The following is a 27019-nucleotide window of genomic DNA, read 5'->3' on the forward strand; positions in this document are numbered from 1 at the left end:
TATATTGAATCCATTTTGAATTCAGTCTGTAACAAAACAAAATGTGGAATAAGTCAAGGAATACTTCCTGAAGGCACTGTATGTACAGCAGTGGGTATATTAGAGTGAGATATGTCAAGAATCCAGAGTATAAATAAATATGTGGTGTGTATAAACAGTGTAACTAAAATGCAATGTACAGTGGTAGAAATATTAGAATGAACTATGTCGAGAATACAGTATATAAAAACACAGTACAAAACCCCAAAGCAAAATGGATATAATTGCAGGAAATTTGCTTCCGGACCTGAGTCAGGAATATAAATTATAAATATGTATATGAATGGTGTGTATGGACAGTATGTGAATAGATAAAGGTGTGTATAGCAGTAGTTATATAGTTATACTGTATAGTTATATTATGTTCCTCTGTTCCTTAAATATTTGTGGGTTTCAATATTGTTAGCACAAACACACTGTCCTCGACTCCTCCCCCCCTTTCCATTCCTGCCTGTTGGTGGCAGTCTGCAGAAGGGAAAGGAGGCGGAAGAAGTGGAAGAAGTCCTCTGCTGCTGGACTAAACTCTTTTCACCTCTCCAACCAGGAGTTACAGCCTCTATAGAGCCAACCTGGATTCTTCATTCCCTCTCCTGGCTTCTCCAGTGAGCTGCTCTGCTCAATCTATGCTGAGCTCTCCTTTTGATCTCTGCACCTGTTGAAACTCGTCAGCCAGGTGAAGGGGATTATATCTCTCAGCCAAAACTTTTTCAGCTGTCGTTTAGTTAAATTGCAGGACAATTGGACTGCTCTCCCTCGCTCTTCCTCCCTCTCTCACTATTCTCTTCTCTCTGTGTCCAGCCCTGCCTCATGCTCTGAGTGAGTCTGTGTCTGGCTGTGGCTTGGAGCTCCAGAATCTTCCTCACCGGAGAGAAGGCATGGAACACGAGAGTAGAAAACTGAGAGGTAGAATTCTGTGGTAGAATTCAGATATAGAACACTTCGGTAGAATTTCTGAGTAGCGTTCTGAGCTGGAACTTTTAGCAAGATTTTGGGAAATCTGAACTAGAATACAGAGCTGGAATACTTAATCGGAACACTGAGCTGGAACTTTTCAGTGGAACATTGAGGTAGAATCCTGAGCCAGGTAGAGTAAGGAGGATGGGAGGTCATATTGCAGTGGTGTGTTTGGTTCTGCTGGCCCTATGCTGTGTGCTACTGCCCAGAGCAGGGGAGAGTGCAGGAGGCATTGTCTCTTTAGGCCAGGCTGTAGAGGAGAGAGGGATGGAGGCCCTATATGGAGAGGAGTCCCAGGATGAACCAGCTAAAGAAGAGGAACTCACAGAGACACAAAGCCAGACTAGCAAGGAAAAGAGAGCCACAGAGGAGGATGCCCTACCAGGTAAGAACAAAGCCAACCCACTGGGCATAGACGTCAGTTCAACGTCTAGTTTTTATTTACATTTGGTTGAGTTGTCAACTAGCGTGAATTCAACTCAGCCAAAAATGTCACCCTGTCATTGAGGTTAAAAGTTTGATGAATAAAATACAAAATTCTCCTACGTTGAAGACTTTTTGCAAATCCGATCAGTTTTCCACGTTGATTCAAAGTTATCACATTGAATTTTTGGGTTGAAATGACGTGGAAACGTTGATTCAACCAGTTTTTGCCTAGTAGGAACATTCATATTATAATGCTATATATGTTACTAAGTGGAGAATTGGGTCCCATCTGAGTTGTGGCTAGAAACATGGATGCTTTTACCTACTAGATAGGACCCAATTCAGCTGGTGTACATGCCTTTGTTCCAGCCCAGCAATAACACATCTTATCATCATATCAGCTAATGATCAAAACCTTAGTAGTAGAATCATCAACAGTGTCTGTTTGTTGGGCTGGAACAGATGCCTCCTTCCAGGAAGAGGATTGGAGAACGTTATATGTCATCATCAGGCAGGCACAGGGGACAGGGCACAAGGCAGGTGGAGGAGAGTGTTGGTCTTGAAAGAAGCCAGCAATTTCCTGAATTACCCACACACACCTTTCAGTCACTATGACAAGTCCAACAGTGTCCGTGCCCACACACACACACACACACACACACACACACACACACACACACACACACACACACACACACACACACACACACACACACACACACACACACACACACACACACACACACACACACACCACACCACACCACACCACACCATACAGTACTCTAACCTGTCTGTCTCCAGCTCACACATACCTGGACTGTCTCTTGGCCCAAAGCAGAGTAGACCTGGGACTGGGGAAGATTCAGTCTGCTGCAGTAACAGATCTGGCTGGGCTCTGAGCTGAGCATCTTGGAGACAGATTTGTACAGTCCACTTTTATTTTCTACTGTACTGTACCACAGAACCCAGCTCCAAAATGGAAGGATTCACCCTCTGAGATGGGCTGATGATGTAGTGTTAGTTATAAAACACATTTTGTTTCTGAGATTCACAGCTTAACATCGAGTTAACTTCAGCACACACATCTGTTGGTTTAATCAGTCCCATTTCCCAATTAAATTGCACTAAAACCTTGTATTTACATGGTAATTACATTAGCTAGTAGGTACTGTATAACTATTTTGTGGGTACACATTGTTACATAGTTTGTAGTGCACTATGTAAAACTTACTACTACTGTCATAGGCTACATATTTATGGCCTGCACAATTGAAAAGATATTAGAAACACCAACTACACAGAATCAGATATCTTAAGGACAGGGCCAGGACAATGTTGATGATGCTCTGACAGCGTGCCATTACAGTTTGGCTGGGTTACTAACGGAGAGGAATATTGAATACACATGAATATGACATGAATACACAGCCTCTGTGTAACGGCTGTTGGAAGGAGAGGACCAAGGTGCAGCGTGGTACGTGTCCATATTTATTAAATGAACACTGAAATAACAAAAATAACAAAGAATAACGACCGAAACAGTTCTGGCTGGTGCAGACACACAACAGGAAACAACTACCCACAAACACAGGTGGGAAAAGGCTACCTAAGTATGGTTCTCAATCAGAGACAACGATAGACAGCTGCCTCTGATTGAGAACCACACCCGGCCAAACACATAGAACTAGACAACATAGAACACAACATAGAATGCCCACCCCAACTTACGCCCTGACCAACCAAAATAGAGACATAAAAAGGATCTCTAAGGTCAGGGCGTGACACTCTGTTCCACAGATACAGTTTAAGTCGGAAGTTTACATACAGTACACCTTAGCCAAATACATTTAACAATTCCTGACATTTAATCCTAGTAAAAATTCCCTGTCTTAGGTCAGTTAGGATCACCACTGTATTTTAAGAATGTGAAATGTCAGAATAGTAGAGAGAATTATTTATTTCAGCTTTTATTTCTTTCATCACATTCCCAGTGAGTCAGAAGTGTACATACACTCGATTAGTATCTGGTAGCATTGCCTTTAAATTGTTTAACTTAGGTAAAACGTTCCGGGTAGTCTTCCACAAGCTTCCCACAATAAGTTGGGTGAATTTTGGCCCATTCCTCCTGAGAGCTTGTCACGCCCTGACCTTAGGTAGCCATTTCCCTTGGGTATTGGTGGGTTCTTGATCTATGTTAAGTTAAGTCACGGTTTGTTTTGTTATTTTGTTCATTTGTTCAGTGTTCATTCGTTTAAATAAAGAAGAATGTACGCTTACCACGCTGCGCCTTGGTCTCCCTACGACGGCCGTGACAGAAGAACCCACCATAAAAGGACCAAGCAGCATGAAAAGGAGGAGCAGCATTTTATGGAGAAATGGACCTGGGAGGAGATACTGGATGAAGCAGGACCCAGCAGGCTGGGGAGTATCGCCTTCCGAAGGAGGAATTTGAGGCAGCAAAAGCGGAACGGCGATATTATGAGGAGAAATACAAACAAGGCAAGCACGAGAGGCAGCCCCAATAATTATTTTTTGGGGGGGGGCACACGAGGCGATTGGCTGAGTCAGGTTGGAGACATGAGCCAACTCCTTGTGCTTACCGTGGGGAGCGTGTGACTGGTCAGGCACCGTATTTTGCAGAAATGCGCACGGTGTCTCCAGTTCCCATTCATAGCCCGGTGCGCTCTATTCCAGCTCCTCTATTCCAGCTCCTCGCACTCGCCCTGAGGTGTGTGTCCTCAGCCCGGTACCACCAGTTCCGGCACCACGCATCAGGCCTCCAGTGCGCTTCCACAGTCCAGTACGGCCTGTGCCTCTTCCCCGCACTCGCCCTGAGGTGCGTGTCCTCAGCCCGGTACCACCAGTTCCGGCACCACGCATCAGGCCTCCAGTGCGCTTCCACAGTCCAGTACGGCCTGTGCCTCTTCCCCGCACTCGCCCTGAGGTGCGTGTCCTCAGCCCGGTACCACCAGTTCCGGCACCACGCATCAGGCCTCCAGTGCGCTTCCATAGTCCAGAGCTTCCGGCGACAGTACCCAGTCCAGAGCTTCCGGCGACAGTACCCAGTCCAGAGCTTCCGGCGACAGTACCCAGTCCAGAGCTTCCGGCGACAGTACCCAGTCCAGAGCTTCTGGCGACGGGCCACAGTCCGGAACCTCCAACGACGGGCCACAGTCCGGAACCTCCAACGACGGGCCACAGTCCGGAGCCTCCAGCGACGACCCCCAGTCCGGAGCCTCCAGCGATGATCCCCAGTCCGGAGCCTCCAGCGACGATGCCCAGTCCAGGGCCTCCAGCGACGATCCCCAGTCCGGGGCCTCCAGCGACAATCCCCAGTCCGGGGTCTCCAGCGACGGTCCCCAGCCCGGGGTCTCCAGCGACGGTCCCGAGCCCGGGGTCTCCAGCGACGGTCCCCAGCCCGGGGTTTCCAGCGACGGTCTCCAGCCTGGGGTCTCCAGCCCGGGGTCTACAGCGACGGTCCCCAGCCCGGGGCCTCCGGCGATGATCCGCAATCCAGAGCCTCCGGCGATGATCCACGGTCCGGATCTACAAAGGCAGAGGGATCAGTGTAAAGAGGGGAGGCGGCGTCCAGAACCAGAGCCGCCACCGAGGGTAGATGCCCACCCGGGCCCTCCCCTATAAGTTCAGGTTTGCACCTTGGGGGGGGGGGGGGGGGGGGTTACTGTCACGCCCTGACCTTAGTTACAGTGGGGAGAACAAGTATTTGATACACTGCCGATTTTGCAGGTTTTCCTACTTACAAAGCATGTAGAGGTCTGTAATTTTTATCATAGGTACACTTCAACTGTGAGAGACGGAATCTAAAACAAAAATCCAGAAAATCACATTGTATGATTTTTAAGTCATTAATTTGCATTTTATTGCATGACATAAGTATTTGATACATCAAAAAAGCAGAACTTAATATTTGGTACAGAAACCTTTGTTTGCAATTACAGAGATCATATGTTTCCTGTAGTTCTTGACCAGGTTTGCACACACTGCAACAGGGATTTTGGCCCACTCCTCCATACAGACCTTCTCCAGATCCTTCAGGTTCCGGGGCTGTCGCTGGGCAATACGGACTTTCAGCTCCCTCCAAAGATTTTCTATTGGGTTCAGGTCTGGAGACTGGCTAGGCCACTCCAGGACCTTGAGATGCTTCTTACGGAGCCACTCCTTAGTTGCCCTGGCTGTGTGTTTCGGGTCGTTGTCATGCTGGAAGACCCAGCCACGACCCATCTTCAATGCTCTTACTGAGGAAAGGAGGTTGTTGGCCAAGATCTCGGTGCAGTCGTCCTGTCCCCTTTGCAGAAAAGCATCCCCAAAGAATGATGTACTCATCCTTCTTCTTCCTCCAAACACGGCGAGTGGAGTTTAGACCAAAAAGCTCTATTTTTGTCTCATCAGACCACATGACCTTCTCCCATTCCTCCTCTTTGCCAATGACCATCCAGATGGTCATTGGCAAACTTCAGACGGGCCTGGACATGCGCTGGCTTGAGCAGGGGTACCTTGCGTGCGCTGCAGGATTTTAATCCATGATGGCGTAGTGTGTTACTAAGGGTTTTCTTTGAGACTGTGGTCCCAGCTCTCTTCAGGTCATTGACCAGGTCCTGCCGTGTAGTTCTGTGCTGATCCCTCACCTTCCTCATGATCATTGATGCCCCACGAGGTGAGATCTTGCATGGAGCCCCAGACCGAGGGTGATTGACCGTCATCTTGAACTTCTTCCATTTTCTAATAATTGCGCCAACAGTTGTTGCCTTCTCACCAAGCTGCTTGCCTATTGTCCTGTAGCCCATCCCAGCTTTGTGCAGGTCTACAATTTTATCCCTGATGTCCTTACACAGCTCTCTGGTCTTGGCCATTGTGGAGAGGTTGGAGTCTGTTTGATTGAGTGTGTGGACAGGTGTCTTTTATACAGGTAACGAGTTCAAACAGGTGCAGTTAATACAGGTAATGAGTGGAGAACAGGAGGGCTTCTTAAAGAAAAACTAACAGGTCTGTGAGAGCCGGAATTCTTACTGGTTGGTAGGTGATCAAATACTTATGTCATGCAATAAAATGCAAATTACAGTACTCCCCACTGTATCTATGTTTTCTTTATTATTTTGGTTAGGTCAGGGTGTGACTAGGGTGGGTATGCTAGTTTTGTATTGTCTGGGGTTTTGTAAGTCTAGGGGTTTTAGTAGGTCTAGGTATTTGTAAGTCTGATTGGGGACCATATTTAGGTAGCCATTTCCCTTGGATATTGGTGTGTTCTTGATCTATGTTTACTTGCCTGTCTGGACTATCCATATTAGCTTCACGGTTCGTTTTGTTATTTTGTTCGTTTGTTCAGTGTTCATTCATTTAAATAAAGAAGAATGTACGCTTACTACGCTGCGCCTTGGTCTCCTCCCTACGACGGCCGTGACAGAGCTGGTGTAACTGAGTCAGGTTTGTAGGCCTCCTTGCTCGCACACGCTTTTTCAGTTCTGCTCACAAATTTTCTATGGGATTGAGGTCAGGGCTTTGTGATGGCCACTCCAATACCTTGACTTTGTTGTCCTTAAGCCATTTTGCCACAACTTTGTAAGTATGCTTGGGGTCATTGTCCATTTGGAAGACCCATTTGCGACCAAGCTTTAACTTCCTGACTGATGTCTTGAGATGTTGCTTCAATATATCCACGTAATTTTCCTTCCATGATGCCATCTATTTTGTGTAGTGCACCAGTCCCTCCTGCAGCAAAGCAGGTGCTTGATGCTGCCATCCCTGTGCTTCATGGTTGGGATGGTGTTATTCGGCTTGCAAGTTGTTTCATCAGACCAGAGGACATTTCTCCAAAAAGTACGATCTTCGTCCCCATGTGTAGTTGCAAACCGTAGTCTGGCTTTTTTATGGTGGTTTTGGAGCAGTGGCTTCTTCCTTGCTAAGTGGCCTTTCAGGTCAATATAGGACTCATTTTACTGTGGATATAGATACTTTTGTACCTGTTTCCTCCAGCATCATCACAAGGTCCTTTGCTGTTGTTTCTGGGATTGATTTGCACTTTTCGCACCAAAGTACGTTCATCTCTAGGAGACAGAACGCGTCTCCTTCCTGAGCGGAATGACGGCTGCATGGTCCCATGGTGTTTATACTTGCATACTATTGTTTGTACAGATGAACGTGGTACCTTCAGGCGTTTGGAAATTGCTCCCAAGGATGAACCAGACTGAGTGATTTCTTTTGATTTTCCCATGATGTCAAGCAAAGAGGCCCTGAGTTTGAAGGTAGGCCTTGAAATACATCCACAGGTACAACTCCAATTGACTCAAATGATGTCAATTAGCCTATCAGAAGCTTCTAAAGCCATGACATAATTTTCTGGAATTTTCCAAGCTGTTTAAAGGCACAGTCAACTTAGTGTATGTCAACTTCTGACCCACTGGAATTGTGATACAGTGAATTATAAGTGAAAAATTACTTGTGTCATGCACAAAGTAGATGTCCTAACCGACTTGCCAAAACGATAGTTTGTTAACAAGACATTTGTGGAGTGGTTGAAAAACAAGTTTTAATTACTCCAACCTAAGTGTATGTAAACTTCCGACTTCAACTGTAGGTCACTGGCACAGGTATTCAAACAGCCACGAATAGAGAGAGGGAAATACCAATGAATACACTCCACTGACTTCTGTAGTTACACAACTTCTTGTTCCCCAAAACAATACAATACAATACCCTCCGTAGCGATTTAAGCAGCACCATCAGTAAGTAGCACAGAGCACAATTACATCCACATCCTATACGTAGCATGCAGCACACTGTAAATATGTACATTCAGAGGAAGCGGCAGAAAGAAGAAAATCTTTATATTTTATCCATTACACAGATAGAAAAAAACACGTGATTATGGAATGTTTTAATGTCATGTGACATAATGTAGAAACATTTACATAAATCCAGATGAGATCTCCTTGACCTTGGGTGTGATGATATCACTGCAGTCCCTCTCCTTGATGTGTGTGTGTGTGTGTGTGTGAGTAGAGGACCCTGTTGTTTCACCATGCAAACAGAGTAGCTTTTCTTCTGCACAGGACACCGTCATCTCCCCCATCTGCCAGACGTTAGCTCAGCTGTGCCCCCTGCTAGAGTGATTCTGTCTGGCAGATTTCCCCATCCCAGTTACACCTGTCTGGTCCGGGATTTCGGTCTGTCTGTCTCTGTTTCCCACTGTTTTTCCTCTGTCACCATCTCTCTCTGTCCCCTCTCACTCTATCACTCTATTTATATTTGGTTATCTGTCTCTCAATCTCTCATCAGTCTACTTCAGTAGCAGAGAGTTGGTGTTGATGTATAGCCTTTGTTTGAATGCCATCTTGTCCTATCCTGGCATATCCGACTGTTATAGGATTGTTATGTGCTGTTAAACCTGACATTTGACCCTCAGGAATCAACATGTCGAAATGACCAAGTTTATTAACTTTCCTTTCCCCCGTTGACCCCAAGCCAGGGTCAGGAGAGCCGAAGAGGAAGAGGAGGGCAAAGGGGATAAAAAGAAAGACAAGAAAGACAAGAAAGACAAGAAAGACAAGAAGAACAAGGAGCCCAAAGTGCCCAAGGCCACCAAGAAGCCTAAAGCAGACAAAAAGCCAAAGAAGGGCAAACAAAAGGAGCCACGAACAGAAGCACCTACAACTCCACCACCCACAACTACCACACTACCACCCACAACTACCACACCACCACCTACAACTACCACAGAGGTGTACACAGAAGCAGGTAATGCAGTAAAACACCACTTTACTACTGTAATCAACGTTTTCAATAAAAACAGACTAGGATTGGTTGATTAGATTTTTTATTGGCTTTGCATTGTGTGAGTAACAAAGTTGTTTGTAATACTTTGATCTCTGTCCCATCTGATGCTCCCACAGAGCCTGACCCATACCCAGACTACCCCTACCCAGACAACGGTGAGATCATGTGTACAGATGACAAACCATTATATAATTTCTCTGAAGCCGGTGCCTCAGTGTTCTAATACCACTCAAAACGTTATAGCCACTTTGTTTATGATCTTATTTGTACCTTGAAAAACCATGTGGATTTTGTTTTATGTCTTGCTTTTAAAACAAATCTCCACACTAATAAAGTTACCTCTACTGTCCATGTGTCCCTCTGATAGAGGATGACTACTGGAAGCCAGATGAGGAGGAGCCCGGAGGCCCAGTGGTCGACCCAGAAGATGACTATTGGAAGGGAGAGAACCCAACGGCCACGCCCCCCACTCCTGTGGTGGATGGAAAGGTGGACAAGGGAGACGAGGACTACTGGGACGCCAGATGTATGTTTCATCCCCCTCTGTGTCCTAAAATGAATGACTCATTGACCGAATGAATGAATGAGTCAGGGGAGAACAACTTCCCCCTTTCATTGAAGCCATGAAGTTCATGGTCGACCAGGGTACTACAGGCTGTTATTGCCAGAAAGCAGGATCCTCCATTATAGGCAATGGGAAAATAGCGATCTTCAGGGTCAATATTCGTGCTGCTATTACATCAGATGTGTCCTTAAATCGATTATTTTAAAATCGCACACAGAATGCCTTTCTAGCCAATCAGAAACGAGTACTCAACAATGCTGTGGTATAAATAAGGATAATATTGAAATATAAGTATAATTTAGTTTCTAATGGCAGCCTGCAGTACTTGAGATATTCAATGAGAGGGGGCAGCACTGAGCTTTTACACTGAGTGTACAAAACATTAAGAACACCTGCTCTTTCCTGGTGAATCCAGGTGAAACTATGATCCCTTATTGATGTCACTTGTTAAATCCACTTCAATCAGTGTAGATAAAGGGGAGGATACAGGTTAAATAATGATTTTTAAGCCTTGAGACAATTGAGACATGGATTGTGTATGTGTGCCATTCAGAGGGTGAATAGGCAAGACAAAAGATTTAAGTGCCTTTGAACGGCATATGGTAATAGGTGCCAGGCACACCGGTTTGTGTCAAGAACTGCAATGCTTCTGGGTTTTTCATGCTCAGCTGTTTCCCGTGTGTATCAAGAATGGTCCACAACCCAAAGGACATCCAGCCAACTTGAAGCATTGGAGTCAATTCGGGCCAGCATCCCTGTGGAACGCTTTAGACACCTTATAGAGTCCATGCCCCGACGTCCATGCGCAACTCAATATTAGGAAGATGTTCCTAATGTTTGGTATACTCTGTGTATATACACAGTCTATGGATGGAATAACTTAATGAATGGAACAAAGGCATCAATGGCAAAAAATACCAATTTCAATTAACTTTACTAACTACTTCAAAATTATTATCAAAGTATTTTTTCAAATACTAGCTATTAGTTTAAACGTGTACTATAGGTGTATAACCTACCAGCCCTCACAGTCTCACGTCAGAATTAGATGTCCATCCATTTTTCTCAAATGTTAAATTGCGAAGTTGTTCCAAATGTTGAATTTCATTAGTGTTAAAGGTTAAGTTTGGGCATTAACTCCAAATTCTTAAGGTTAGGCATGAACTCTGAATGGTTAAGGTAAGGGTTAAGGTTTGGGATAGGGTTAAAATTCAATAACAACTTTTTATCTCTGGATTTCTCATCTAGATCCACTCTAAATCGAACCCTTTATGATATTTGCCAACTGGACTCTTTAACCAATGAGTCAGGTTTTCCACCTTATATGATGGAAATCTCATCTCATGTGAAGGTTTGTCAGTGACATTCATTGCAAAGCTCAGCTCATCTGTACTTTGTGTGATAGCTGCAACAGGTTTTCATTACTTTTACTGTGTCCATAATTCCACTACTGTTTCACTCTACCATTCCCCCAGATTTACACTCCTACAGTATCTCACTCCTGCACCTCCATCTCTCTCCATTCTCATCCTCTCCTTTCTCTTATTTCTCTACTCTTACTTCTCCATCTGCCTCCGTCCTTACTCTCATGTGCCTCTTCGATCTTGCTCTCTCTTTTCTCTTTTCTGCTCTCTTTATTCTTTGAGATCTCCATTCTCACTTTCTCGTTTTCTCCGTTCTCCAATAACAGACGAGGAGCCCGAGAATCTTCCTTTCCCTGATGGTACAGAGGTCGTCCCCACAGAGAAAGATGACTGGAGCTATGCTGTTACAGGTGACTTACATCTCAATTAATCAATCATTCAGTCAGCCAGTCAATCAATCAATCAGTCAGTCAGTCAGTCACCGTTTAGAGGGCCACAGTGTATGCTGCTATTCCTCCTTTCTAAGAATGAAAGACAACCCCTGTTTTAGGGTTTATAGTGTGGAAGTCGATCCTGTAAACCATACGCTTAGACCTAGATTCAACCAGATCAGCTGATGTTTTGGCGGTGTCTGAGGTGTACAGCAGGGGTAGACAGCAGGGGTTCAAACTGTAGAACCCAGTTCCTACATTTGAATATAAAAATCGATTTGATCAAACAAAACTTTGCTACATTTTATCTCTGGGACCCTCAGGATGACAAATCAGAGCAAGATTACTGAATGTAAGTACATTATTTACCTTCAGAGTTGAATGTATCAAACTAGTTGCCGTGATAAAAGTGTTTTGTTGTTGTGCACTCTCCTCAAACAATAGCATGGTATTTTTTCACTGTAATAGCTACTGTAAATTGGACACAGGAGTTAGATTATAAAGAATTTAAGCTTTCTACCCATATAAGACATGTCTATGTCCTGGAAAGTTGTCTGTTACTTACAATGTCATTCTAGTCCCATTAGTGCATGTTAGCAACAACCGTCCCGGTTTAGGGACACCGATTCCGTAGAGGTTAATGCAACTCTGTGCAGCCAATGCCAATGTCTGCTTTAGGTATAATGCCTGGAGACGCTTGTGGATTTTATAGCTCTAACGCAGTTCCACCTCCAAAATAACCGCTATGCTGATGTCGGCTAAAGCGGATCAGATTGAATTAGAGCTCTTAGTCCAGGGAATGACAGAGTAGGAGGCTAGATCATCACCCTGCTTTTTAAGAGGAGAGCGAGTGGGTGAGAGTGTAGTTCTAAACAGCCAAAGGCTTTTCATGGTTTTGTTTTTGAGCGAGAAGCCTTTCACAAGATGGCTGCTCTGTTATATTCCTTGTAAACTTAAATTAAACATTTAACGAGGCAAATAACAGGCAGCGTGTTATGCTAGCTTTATGTGGGTCCAAACAGAGTGTCTGTTGTGGCTGCAGAAATAAAGGCTCTGTTCCACCATCACTGTAGTGGAAGATTACTGTATTAATGTTTTGAAACTACATACTGCATTTTAACTTCAGAGCGCTTTGGAAGGCATACATTACACCAAAGAGACTCTCTCTCTGTGATGTTGTTTAGTAAAAATAGATTAGTACTACTAGACAGGCTGCCAGTCTGTTTCTGCTTGAGTCAGGTTGGTTTTGCCATGGCAGTTATGTACTGTTGAATCAATGCAGAAACAGTGTGCTCCTCAGTTTAGGCTACTGTAATGATGTGTTTGTGTTTTCTCCTTCCAATACAGAGGAGCTTGTTACACCACCACCCACCTATGAAAGCCCATGGTACGAGGAGTATGACTACGGGCATAGTGGTGGACAGAGTATGTACACACACGGGCACACACACACTGTCCTTGTGGGGACCAAACAATTGATTCCCATTCAAAATCCTATTTTCCCTAACCCCTAAGCCCAACCCTAACCCTTAACCTAACCCTAACCTTACCCATGAACCTAAACCTAACCCTAACCCCTAAACCTAACCCTGAAACCTAATTCTAACCTTAACCATAATTGCAACCCTAAACATAACCCCTAAACCTAAAATAATCCCTGCGAAATGTCTCCACTTGTCTGTATTTTCCTTGATTTATTATCCTTGTGAGGTAAAACCAAAAACACACTGACACACACACACACACACACACACACACACACACACACTCTCTGCACTGTAAAATAAACCCTTGGCCAAATCTTCAATAGAAATATGTTTTTCATTTCAATGGGACCCTGCGGTGAAATAAAAATTAGATAGACACAATAAAGAACTGGCCCTTTACCACAGAGTCAAAAGTAATGGGCCTACACTTCTCATTCCCCACAAGAATGAAACAAAATAAGTGTATACTGTTTCAATTATATGGTCTGTTGTCTAAGTTTGGGTTAAGCAAGACTTTGGCAGCTGATGTTCCAAACTCCCAAATAAGAAAATGCCAAGTGACTGGAACAAACAACAGTCAGATCAAGATTATTACCCCCTTCAAACACTTTGTCATGTTTATCATTTGGAAATGTGGCAAACCTTAAGAAACACCTGGTCCTGTTCAGGAGGGGGAAACGTTACAGAATGTTTGTGTATATTATGATTGATTGTCTGCCAGTTACAATAGAAAATCATGACGTTATCTTTTATTCTATCTGCAACGTTCTAAAATGTTTCACTCCACTGAAAACACCCCACATACACAGTATACTGTTACATGTAATGGGGAGGTGGGGGAAAGTAACCTCAAATTCATCCATGATTGTTTTTCCCTCCTTTGTTTACCACAGCGAAAAAACAGGGGGAGAGAGAGACCCAAAGGAAAGAAAAGGAGAGAGAGGATAGAGGTATTGTGCACAGCCTATTTTCCATTATGATCTGAATGACTGTGATCTATCTATCTTCAGTTGTAGATACTTCACATTATACAGTAACATTTACATGTTGGTCATTAAGCAGAAACTCTTATCCAGAGCAACTTACAGTCAATGCACTCACAAAAAAATGCTTGGTTAAAAACAACCCAATTTGGGGGTTTTGGTAACCCAGCACTGGGTAAATATTGGATAGAACACACACTGGGTTATTTTGACCCAGTCAACCGATTGGGTTGCGTGAATAACCCAACATGTTTGGTTGTTGGGATTACCCAAACATTCATTTAACGATCAGTCGGGTTTTTATTAACTTTCATTCTGGGTTGACGAGCAATTTTTGGAATCATGTTGTTGATTTTTTAAACAAAGTCCACAAGACACAGAACTCCCTTTTGCAGAACAGTAAATGCGTTTTCAAAATGTAGTTGCCTTCTCAAAACATAAATACATTCATCAAAACTATATTATACCGTCGAAATTGCAAATACATTCATCAAAAAGAACACGACTGCCCTGCAAAAAGATTAACGCAACCCTACTTTTGTCCAAACAGACAAAACAGAAAGTTAGTCGTTCTTTTAAAAATCCCAGTAGATCAAAACATTTTCTTTGCATTCACTAAATCATGATGATCAAAATTGGAAGTACAAAAGTATACTAAAGTGCAGAATTAGGGGCAATTACTCTCCTTTTATGCATATTTCACCAAACAATTTCATATATATCAAATCAAATTTTATCCCTGATAAAGATAAAATAAGCACATTGTTCAGCATTCATTCATGGGTATAATCACAATCCATTTCCATGTACAGTATTCAATTACATAGGTTAGTTTGCTCATAGTTTTTTAGTTTCCAATTGGGCACAGAAACACAACCCCACATTAGAAATAGGAAAGGTGAATACAATGGAGGAACACAACTGATATGAATGTACAGTATAGGCCTCAATCCACATAGAAGCAAAATTCTATAATGGAAGGCCACAATGTAAAAAAACCCGAAGTGACCCAATGTCTGCAACCCAGCAGATGGGTCAGCCAAACAACCCAGCATTTTTTTTGTGTCCATTAAACTAAGGTAGGTAAAACAACCACATATCAGAGTCATTGCAAGTAAAACTTAGTAACACTGCCATGTCATACTTTGCACTGTCAAAGCTCCCAGTCAAGCAGATGAACATATGACCACGTCACTCACAGATTCATAATGTGGTGGAGGAATAACAGTCCCGAATGGTTCATGTTTCCGCTTAAAGCGAATGAGGAAAAAAACAACACAGATATCAGTCTCTACCTGGGCATTGCAAACATGTAGCTGTGAAGCTTCAGTATGGCTCCACTTGCTAAGACAAGGGACACAAGTTAATTCTATCTAGAGCAGGACAAATCTGAACCATAGAAATGTGTTGTGAGGGAAGGTAGGGAAGGAAAGGTCGCTGGCTCGAATCCCCGAGTCAATTAAGTGAAAAATCTGTTGCTGTGCCCTTGAGCAAGGCACTTCACCCTAATTGCTTCTGTAAGTCCCTCTGGATAACAGAGTCTGCTAAATGACTCAAATGTAAACGCCTTTAACCTGTATTGGTGCATGGAAGAAGCTTTGGGCTGGAGCAGAAAGAAAGGGAGAGACGGGACAGCAAAGAGAGGTTACAGAACATGCTGGAAGGAAATATGAGGGAAAGAGAGAAAAACAACACAAGGGATAAAAACAGAGGAGTAGCGAGTCTGACAGTAATGGAGGGGAGAGATGTTGAAATCACGAGCTGAGAATGAAGATCGAAACACTCGGGATAAGAACCAACAGCTGTTGCCACATGTTCCATTCTGTACTGTACCTCCAGCACAGTGAGGAGAGTAGAACCAGCTCAATGTATAATCAGAATGGAACCAGGGACTTTTGTCTATGGGAGATTACACTGAGTGTACAAAACATTAAGGACACCTGCTCTTTCCATGACATAGACATGGCCAGGTGAATCCAGGTGAAAGCTATGATCCCTTATTGATGTCACTTGTTAAATCCAATTTAATCAGTGTAGATGAAGGGGAGGAGACAGGTTAAAGAAGGATTTTTAAGCCTTGAGACATGGATTGAGTATGTGTGCCATTCAGAGGGTGAATGGGCAAGACAAAATATTTAAGTGCCTTTGAACGGGGTATGCTAGTAGGTTGCCAGGCACACCGGTTTGTGTCAAGAACTGCAACGCTGCTGGGTTTTTCACCCACAACAGTTTCCCGTGTGTATCAAGAATGGTCTGCCACCCAAAGGACATCCAGCCAACTTGACACAACTGTGGGAAGCATTGGAGTCAACATGGGCCAGCATCCCTGTGGAACGCTTTCAACACCTTGTAGAATGGGGGTCAGGGGGGGATACTCTGTCCACCACTATCCGTGATTGCACATGTGTATGTAGAACAAAATCCCATTTAATACAAAATGTGACAGCTTTCACATCCAGTTAGAGATATTGACACTTTAAGTAGGGTTACCCAGAAAATGTGACTGGTGGTTATGAAAGTTTGGATACAACAGTGTGTGGCCTGTCTTAGATTTACTGAAGAAAAAAAGAACAATCTGAATTTAAATCAGCACATTCCTGAATTTGGAGAAACAGAATACATCTGGTTTCCTTCCTATCTGCAATGTGAAGGCATGTGGATCCTCTGAGGCATTACTGCGTTTGTCGACACACACACACACGCACGCACGCACGCGCACACAGAGAATCCATTACTGGAATTGTAGTTAGTGATTGACTATGGTGCTGTTTGACAGAGAGAGCTCAGCAGAGGAGGGAGAAGGAAGAGCGGGCCAAAGCCAAGAAGAGACCACACGTATTCAAGGAGCCCAAAAGTAAGTCACTTGCTACCATCCAATGATACAATACTCGGTTAGCAAGAGTTTTAGCAAGAGCTTGAGAGGTTTTCCATTGTGGTTTGAAGTTTTTGTGATGTGTGTGTGACTGAGATGTTTTCCCCTGGTGGCAGAGTGTCCTCCCCTGGGTATGGAGTCTCATAGGATAGAATCAGACCAGCTGCTGGCCTCCTCCATGTCTCACTACCGCTACAGCCAAGCCAGGGCACGACTCAACATACAGGTAACCCTAACCCTTACACACGGACCCTAACCCTCACACACAGACCCTAACCCTCACACAGTGACGCTAACCCTCACCCACTAACCTTAACACAATAACCCTCACACACTAAGTCCAACCCTCTCACACTGACCTTAACCTTCACACACACTAACCCTCACATACTAATCTTAACCTTCACACACTAACCTTCACACACTCACCCTAACTCTCACACGCTAAGTCTAACCCTCACCCACTAACCTTAACACACTAACCCTCACACACTAAGTCCAACCCTCTCACACTAACCCTCACACACTGACCTTAACCTTCACACACACTAACCCTCACACACTAACCTTAACCTTCACACACTCACCCTAACTCTCACAAGCTAAGTCTAACCCTCGCACACTAACCCATAACCCTTATACACTAACCCTCACACACTAACCCTAACCCATTGACTAACCCTAAGTCTCAGTACTGCTCCAGCCAACACAGAGCATGACTCAACATGCAGGTACACTCCTCACACTAATTCGAACCTGACGGTAAGCCCCCTTACCCTCATCTCCAACACTGTATGGTTTCCATGGTTTCCAGGCTTCGGATGATGAGGAGGACATGCATGGTGGGGCGTGGTGTCCTAACCCAGAGGACAATATTCACTGGTTTGAGATGGACGCTCGCAAAGCAACAGAGTTTACTGGGATCATAACACAGGGACGAGACTCACGTAACGAGTAAGACACACAAGCACACACACGTTTATTTTACTATTCTTGTGGGGACCAAAACATGTGTTCCCATTCAAAATCCTATTTTCCCTAACTCCTAAACCTAAACCTAACCCTTAACCCCTAACCCTGAAACTAAATCTAACCCTAAACCCTAACCTTAATTCTAACCCTAAGCCTAAAATAGCCCTTTTCCTTGTTTTACCCTCCTTGTGAGGACTTCTGGTCCCCACAAGGATAGTGAAACCAAACCACACAAACACACACACACACAGACACACACAAGCGCACAGACAATTTCAGAAATATCAAAGACAAAATGGTGACAAAATTTGTGTGCGTGTTTCTGTTTCAGGAGTGACTTTGTGACATCGTACTACGTGCAATTCAGTAATGACAGCAGAGAATGGAAAACCATCCATGACGGTTACTCTGACTGGGTGAGTCTGTCAGCCTCGCTGCTTCAAATGTACTTTGGTCCCAGGGTTCACTCTCATGCTCTTTTTAATGGGGCACAAAAGTTCACCATGTCAAATATATTTGTCTCTCCCTCTCTCTTTACCCCCCTCCTCCCCCTCTCTCTAGTTGTTTTTTGGTAACTCTGATAAGGATACCCCTGTGCTGAATCAGTTAGCTGAGCCCATACTAGCGCGCTACATCAGAGTTATCCCTCAGAGCTGGAATGGTAGTTGCTGTATGAGGCTGGAGGTACTCGGCTGCCCACTGCCTGGTGAGTGACACACGCACCCACCCTACTAGACTTCTGGTCCCCACAAGGATAGTAAAACATAAAACACACGCAAACGTTGACACTGTGCATTTTTATTTCCTCAGACCCCACCAGTGCCTACCAGAGGCTGCAGAATGAGGTGACTCCAGTCCAGTACCTGGACTTCAGACATCACAACTACTCAGACATGGTCATGGTGAGACGGAACACTCCCATTTCAGGGGACTTCAAACCTTATGGTCATCAGTACCACCTGTTTGAACTTGAATCAGGTCTAATGTTTTGTCTGACAGATTGTGACGACTGACTTCAACTCTGTCTTGACACTTTGGGGATTCATTTAATAAGATTTGTTGGGCTTGAACAAAGACTTGCACAGACTCACTGAAGGTGTCCCGGGCCAGGGTTGGTAACTGCTGCTTTCCCCTGTGCGTCTCTTCTGGTAGATGATGAAGTCTGTGTCTGAGGAGTGTCCCAATATCACCAGTATGTACAGCCTGGGTCGCAGCTCCAACGGACTGGACATCCTGGCCATGGTGATATCAGGCAACCCCACAGAACACGAGATAGGTGGGATGAAACCAATATTGTGTCTGTGTCCACAGTTTTCAGGACATGCACCCATTAGTTATTCCAGGCTAACTTTCATAGAAAGCTCAGTACTCGTGTCCTCTCAAGCATGGAAAGACAATGACAATCTGTGTTTTTCTCCTTAGGTGAGCCGGAGTTCCGCTACACGGCCGGTCTCCATGGAAACGAGGCGACGGGGCGGGAGATGGTTCTTCTTCTGTTGCAGTACCTGTGTAAGGAGTACAATGATGGCAACCCCAGAGTGCGCCGCCTGGTGGAGGGAATACGTATCCACCTGGTGCCCTCACTCAACCCTGATGGGCAGGAGAAAGCCCTCACAGTGGTCAGTACTGGATATTATACGGTTCATTCTTGAATTGCGGTGGTAAATGTTGTCCCTTGACTTTGGCACCATGTAAAAACAATTTAAAAATACGAAAACATTAAAAATAATACATTCTAATTTTATTTCATTGTTATTTAATAAGAAAACATATGTAAGTCCTTTATACTGCAAAACAACTATTTGTATGCATTGTTGAAACTACTGGGGGCTAGCAAATTGGCTTGTCCTTATCTTTTGTAATCAGCGATTTTCAAAGTGGTAACACCAATGACATAAAACTGAGGGACACACATTATACTAGTAAAACAATAGGTGTTTTTATTGATCTACAGCAAGAGCATTCAACTCTTAGCCTACGAGGTCCGGAGCATGCTGGTTTTCTGTTCTACCCGATAATTAATTGCACCCACCTGGTGTCTCAGGTCTAAATCAGTTCCTGATTAGAGGGGAACAATGAAACAATACAGTGGAACTGGCTTCAAGGTCCAGAGTTGAGTTTGGGAGATAAAAAGTATATGAAATACTTTTGTTTACTGTCTAGCATTCAAAATAATAGATAGATACAGTATCTCTAAACCCCAAAACATGTCACTACACCCCTACACATCACCAGTGGGACAAGGACCTTGAGCATTTTCTCCCGTGGCAAGCTGTTATTGAGGGAGGGTTCTATATTAAAGAAAATTATTAGCTTATCACGACCTTTCAGTATGTCATAAATTTGAGAATTTCCTTCATCATGTGTCAGACAATTTAAATAAATGGAAATAATTAATCACTTTAGTAAATTATTTTTAAAGGATTGACCTTAGATTTGAGCATTTGTGGCCTCCATTTCAGAAAATCCTCATTGGTGTTACTACCCCACTGGTGGCACAATGTTATCATAATGGTAAAAACATATTTTAAGTCATTAAGCTACCATATTAGTTGATTTAGAATGGGAAGATGTACCCGACTCCATCAGGGAAATACAGCCTGTATTTATACTTTACACTTCCAGGGTGCAAATCTGTTTTCTTCTATTAAGGAAAAGGGATGCCAGACAGTTTCTGATTTAGCCAACTTGTTGTCCTGTAGGAAAGTATTGTTGTATGCAGGAACAGTCTAGCACCCAACTTTATTTTCCTCAAGAGAAGAAAACATATCTCATATGTTAAGTCAAGACTAGAGACATTCAAGCAAATCCTAAGACGTTTGGTTTTAACACGTTGATATTACTGCAGTAAATATGCAGCCCATATCTCCATAACATCCTGTTCCATTGACACCACAGGGTTCCGAGCTGAGTGGTTGGACAACAGGCCACTGGACGGAGGACGGCCATGACATCTTCCAGAACTTCCCTGACCTGAACAGTGTTTTGTGGGAGGCCGAGGACAAGGGCATGGTGCCCAAACTGACCCCCAATCACCATGTCAAGATCCCTGCAGATCAAGAGGGGGATGACAGGGTGTGTGGAGGAAGGAGGTGGAGGGAGGGAGAGGGGAGGGGAAGGTAAGGGAGAAAGCGAGGGGATGAAGACAGGAGGGGAGAAACAGGAGGGAAGGAAATGTATATGGTGTGAAGAGCAGAGACAGTACAAGCAAGTCCATTTCTCTGTTTATCAACTTAACAAGGGGACTCGAATGGCACAGCGGCCTAAGTCACTGCATCTCAGTGCTAGAGGCGTCACTACAGACCCTTGTTCGATTCCAGGCTGTATCACCTCCGGCCGTGATTGGGAGTCCTATAGGGCAGCGCACAATTGGCCCAACGTCCTCCGGGTTAGGGTTTGGCCGGGGAAGGCCATCATTGTAAATTAGAATTTGTTCTTAACTGACTTGCCTAGTTAAATAAAAAAAGATGGCTGCTGTTTATTCTTCTTGTCCTGCAGATTGCTGTGGAGACTCGAGCCATCATCTTGTGGATGGAGAGCCACCCATTCGTACTGGGGGCCAACTTCCAGGGGGGAGAGAGGTTCGTGGCGTACCCCTACGACAATCACCGCCTAACCAAGCCCGCCGGCGCCAGCACCAGAGAGGGCAAGAGAGAGAGGGCACAGAGCCGCAAGAAGAGACAGTACGAGGCTCTTTCTCTTCCTGCACTCTTGCTATTTTTGGCAGGAGTAATAATGATATGAAACCAAATAAACAATCAACTCAATTTAAATCATTCTTCTAGGTACGAGGAGTTTGAGGAGCCGGAGGAAGATGATAGAAACAGGGGATACCAGCAGCCAGAAGAAGACCAGTGGAACAGGGGATACCAGGAGCCAGAAGAAGACCAGTGGAACAGGGGATACCAGCAGCCGGAAGAAGAACAGTGGAACAGGGGATACCAGCAGCCAGAAGAAGACCAGTGGAACAGGGGATACCAGGAGCCAGAAGAAGACCAGTGGAACAGGGGATACCAGCAGCCGGAAGAAGACCAGTGGAACAGGGGATACCAGCAGCCAGAAGAAGACCAGTGGAACAGGGGATACCAGCAGCGAGAAGAAGACCAGTATAACAGGGGATACCAGCAGCCGGAGGAGGAGTGGAGGGGACATGGCTATGGACACAGGGAAGAGGAAGAGGAGGATGACAGAGGGAGAGGGGGGTACGCAGAGCCTGAGGATGAACCCAGGGCCACAGCAGACGCCTCCTTTTTCAGGTGTGTAGCATGAAGTAAATGTTTTTATTTAACTAGGCAAGTCAGTTAAGAACAAATTCTTATTTACAATGACGGCCTACACCGGCCAAACCCGGACGAAGCTGGGTCAATTGTGCGCCGCCCTATGGGACTCCAAATCACAGCCGGTTGTGATACAGCCTGGATTCAAACCAGAGTGTCTCTAGTGACACCTCTGGCACTGAGATGTGTGCCACTCGGGAGCCCAAGTTAACCACAGATCTAGGATCAGATTACCCTATCTGACTGTGTGTGTGTTTGTGTGTTATAGGTGGTTGGCCATCTCTTATGCCTCTACTCACCTGTCGATGACATACACTTCCCACGGCTCCTGTCACGGCAATGACATCACTGGAGGCGTTGGAATCGTCAATCGCGCCAAGTGGCAGCCCGTCAAAGGAAGTAAGGACCGACATGCCCCCTTTTTTATTCCATTGCTGTCTGATGTTCATTAAGCCATTTTTTATGATAGTCGACATTACATACAGTAGTTCAAAAAGGTTGAAACCTGTAATGTAACATTGATCAGAGTAAAGGACCCAGTTTTGGGGGTAATGGCGCTCTCTGGTGGCTCATCATTTGCATTGCGGGTTCTCATTGCCACCTATCTTCCCCTCCTCTCCCTCCATCCTCAGGTATGAATGACTTCAGCTACCTGCACACTAACTGTCTGGAGCTGTCAGTGTTCCTGGGCTGTGATAAGTTCCCCCATCAGAGTGAGCTGGTCATTGAGTGGGAGAAGAACAGAGAGGCCATGCTCACCTTCATGGAGCAGGTACACACACAGACACACGTATGCACACACAGAGAAACAATTAACACATTTTGAGAGTATACCAAAACACACACACAGTCCTGGAGTGTGGCCGTAGAGCAGTGGTATTCAAAGCTGGGGTCGCCAAAATGTAATATACTGTATATATACAGTGCATTCGGAAAGTATTCCGAATGACACCTTGAATTTTTCCACATTTTGTTACGTTATAGCCTTATTCTAAAATGGAATAAATAAAAATGTTTCCTCAATCTACACCCAATACCCCATAATGACAAAGTGAAAAGAGGTTTTTAGAATTTTTTGCAAATGTATATAAAAAAAATACCTTATTTACATAAGTATTCAGACCCTTTTCTATGAGACTCGAAATTGAGCTTAGGTGCATCCTGTTTCCATTGATCATCCTTGAGATGTTTCTACTTGATTGGAGTCCACTTGTGGTAAATTGGACATGATTTGGAAAGGCACACACCTGTTTATATAAGGTCCCACAGTTGATTGTGTATGTCAGAGAAAAAACCAAGCCATGAGATCGAAGGAATTGTCCGTAGAGCTCCGAGACAGGATTGTGTCGAGGCACAGATCTGGGGAAGGGTACCAAAAAATGTCTGCAGCATTGAAGGTCCCAAGAACACAGTGGCCTCCATCATTCTTAAATGGAAGAAGTTTGGAACCACCAACACTTTTCCTAGAGCTGGCCGCCTAGCCAAACTAAGCCATCGGGGGAGAAGAGCCTTGATCAAGGAGGTGACCAAGACCCCAAATGGTCACTCTGACAGAACTCCAGAGTTCCTCTGTGGAGATGGGAGAACCTTTCAGAAGGACAACCATCTCTGGGATCGCAATAAATTATTGTGGGAAAAAATGGTGTCCCTACTGAAAAAGTTTGTATACCACTGCTGTAGAGTGACTGACCTTTTGAACCCTGGTTTTCACCCCACCCAGGTGCAGCGTGGGATCAGGGGCGTGGTAAAAGACAATGAGGGGAACCCCATCGCTAATGCTACAGTATCTGTAGAGGGGGTCAACCATGATGTCTCTACAGGTGGGTACAGTGTCTGGCTTTGTGTTAACCATGTCCCATAGCCCTGCTGTGAACGCATGAATGTAGCTATGCACTGTTATATTGGTATATTCATTAAACTACAGCTGGGGTAGATATTGGTAACAACCTGTTGTCCCTTCCCCCTGAACAAACCTACATGCAGTGGACGTCCAGGAGCCTGCTAGTGCTATCTTTATTGAGTGTGCAGTCTAAGCCCTCTCCTCTCTGCTTCCTCCACAGCTGTAACAGGGGACTACTGGCGCTTGTTGAACCCAGGTGAGTACCGTGTGACGGTGCGGGCAGAAGGCTACGCCCCCCTGACCAAGCTGTGTGTGGTGGGCTACGAGGCAGGGGCAACTACCTGCAGCTTTAACCTGGCCAAGTCCAACTGGGACCGTATCAAACAAGTGGGTACTGCTACACCTACAATTATAATTATATTGCCTATTAGCCACTTTAGAGCCATTGAAGCACTATATAAATGCTATCAATTCATCCACAGATCATGGCCCTGCACGGCAACAAGCCCATACGCCTGCTCAGCCACGGCAACGGCGGAACAAGACGGAACACGGTCTCCAATGGTAACAGGCATGTGACGCCTCCCGACAGAGTTACCGCCATGGGTCCTGAGGCGCGTCGCAAGAAAAAGCAAAAGCTAGGGCTCGACCGCACCCGTCGTCTACGGCAACAGAGACTGATGAGATCGACCACGCCGGTTCCCCCGACGACCACGCCGGTTCCCCCGACGACCACGCCCGTTCCCCCGACGACCACGCCGGTTCCCACGACAACAGAGGCGGAGCCCACTACTGCTTGGTACGACTCGTGGTTCATAGGAGAGGAGCAAACGTCGGCACCGGAAAGTTTCACGGACTCCATCTTGGATTACAAATACGAGTACAAGATCGACGATTACTAAAATAAACACCAAGGCCTTGTTCCAATATATTTACAATACATCCTTCCTCCCCACTTCCTTGAAGAAATCAAGGTAGGTAGGGAGGAAGTATGCATTCTAAGGTATTTGAACAGGACCAATGTCATAGTCCTGAACCCAGGCTGTTAACTCAATTCTTAGAGTAGAAAACTAAGTGACCCCTTAAAGGGATATTTGGGATTTTGGCAATGATGCCCTTTATCTACTTCCCCAGAGTCAGAGGAACTCGTAGAAACCATTTTTATGTCTCTGTGTCAAGTATGAAGGAAGTTCGTGTTAGTTTCGCAAGCCAATGCTAACTAGCATTAACACAATGACTAGAAAGATGCTAGTAGATACCCATAGACTTCCAGGCATTGCGCTAAAGCTAGTTAGCAATTGCGCTAGCGCTAGTTAAGAACTTCCTTCAAACTGCACCCAGATACATAAAAATGGTATCCACGAGTTCATCTGACTCTGGGGAAGTAGATAAATCCCAAAGTATCCCTTTAAAGAACTGACAGGTAGGGATAGGTTTAAGCAAAATGCCTGAGACTCCAATAACTCTGGTAGCCCCCCCAGCCATCCATTCTTTCAGATCAACAAAGGAGCCACAAGAAGTGTTTAGGTATATCTGCAAAAACTGATCAAAGGAATAATGCAGTGTTGAATGCAAAAACAGTCAGGCACACAAGCTAATGTCAGTGGTCTGTATAACTGCTCAAGTAGGTCTTTTGATACAACGTTAACACACACAAAAATGTCAGTTTAGAGTAGAAAAATAGAACCACTGATATCTGGAAAATACATTTTATACCAATTCAATTTAAAAAGTTGTTGCAAAGCTTTCCGAGAGAATGTACTTCAGAGATCATGTAGATGTGGTGGTTGCAGATTACGCACTTGTTTTACTATCGCCTCCACCCTTGAAGAGTCAAAACAAAGAATCTAAGTTTCTGTTTTTCTTATAAAAGTGTGGATTAATTTACATAATTTTCACACATTGATGGCAAAGTCATAATATCGACATACAGTAACTTTACAAAATGTTTGTTGAATAGTAAGAGAGAAATCAAAAGAGATTTCCTTAAATGGTCCTCATAATTTAGCTGAGGTAGAGGAAAGTTATTTTTTCAATTAATAAAAGCTTGTTTACATACAGCATGTGTGTTTTGTTCTTCATGTCCACACTGAGCAAAAATGTGACCGACTGCCTCGATTCGGTATTATGTAGCAGAATTTGAAATTGTGTTTTTTACATTGGATAAAAGTAGAGACTCAGAACTAGAAAATAGTATATCATACACTGCAGTTGAGGAATAATGGGAAAGTAATTCTGCTTTGAAAGTTGATAAAGTTGGTCCTTGAATGTTTTGGTACACCTACTGGAGAGCTCTGTCTACACCCATTCAGCATCGTTAACACCCTCTTAAGCCTTAGCCCCACCCATCTCTGTGGGTGGGGCTAAGGATTCACATGTGAGGCCATGTGCTAAACAGAGTGAGTAGTTTAGTAAACGACCAGAGATTAAGACTAAAAGTGGTCAAAGTAGTAGCCTACAATAAGGAAAAACTCCAGGTAAAAATACACTATCTCGTCCTTGTCCTATATCCTAACATGTTTTTGGTGCAGGTAATGTTGTTCTTCACATTACCGTCTCTGGTAAACACACACTATATCAAATAACATCTAAGTTTATTTGTCACATGCACAGGACACAGAAGGTGTAAACTGCTCAGTGAAATGGTAACTAGCATAGTAGCAATAGAAAAAACAAAGTATCCGATAAAAATTGTATAATTATTAGATGACGCTTATCCGACACACTTGTCTAAATTGATGGGTCATGTGAAGAAAATTCTATAACCACCCCCATGCCACATCTAGCGGATGTTGACTAAATTGATGGGTCACTCTTGTCTAGACATGTACACATGTTCATGAAATACAGTAGATGGCCGTAATCACCCCCAGATACAACTGGCTAACTTGATGGGTCATGTAATCATCTGGCGAAGTGGAGTCTTTTGTTAGACTAGCTAGTTAGCTAAACAATGAACCGGCATAATCCCAACTCATACTACTACCAATACAAACATTGTCATAGGGATAGTAT

The 27019-nt window shown here is 44.3% G+C and overlaps 1 protein-coding gene across 1 annotated transcript; it reads left to right on the forward strand.

The window, feature by feature from the left end:
• The first annotated feature begins 490 nt into the window (after positions 1 to 490).
• On the forward strand, positions 491 to 26064 carry LOC139576497 (inactive carboxypeptidase-like protein X2). Its single transcript, XM_071402663.1, has 23 exons — positions 491 to 1378; positions 8902 to 9174; positions 9330 to 9368; positions 9581 to 9739; positions 11469 to 11552; positions 12921 to 12998; positions 13954 to 14010; positions 16820 to 16897; positions 17032 to 17141; positions 17730 to 17869; positions 18219 to 18303; positions 18449 to 18593; positions 18698 to 18789; positions 19040 to 19163; positions 19310 to 19506; positions 20786 to 20962; positions 21386 to 21570; positions 21673 to 22143; positions 22433 to 22563; positions 22797 to 22936; positions 23885 to 23984; positions 24225 to 24391; positions 24487 to 26064. The coding sequence occupies exons 1-23, from the start codon at positions 1138 to 1140 to the stop codon at positions 24904 to 24906; spliced, it is 3693 nt and encodes a 1230-aa protein (XP_071258764.1). The 5' UTR covers positions 491 to 1137; the 3' UTR covers positions 24907 to 26064.
• Positions 26065 to 27019: the final 955 nt, after the last annotated feature.

This window comes from Salvelinus alpinus, chromosome 5 (assembly GCF_045679555.1).
Source record: "Salvelinus alpinus chromosome 5, SLU_Salpinus.1, whole genome shotgun sequence".
Classification (NCBI taxonomy): Eukaryota; Metazoa; Chordata; class Actinopteri; order Salmoniformes; family Salmonidae; genus Salvelinus; species Salvelinus alpinus.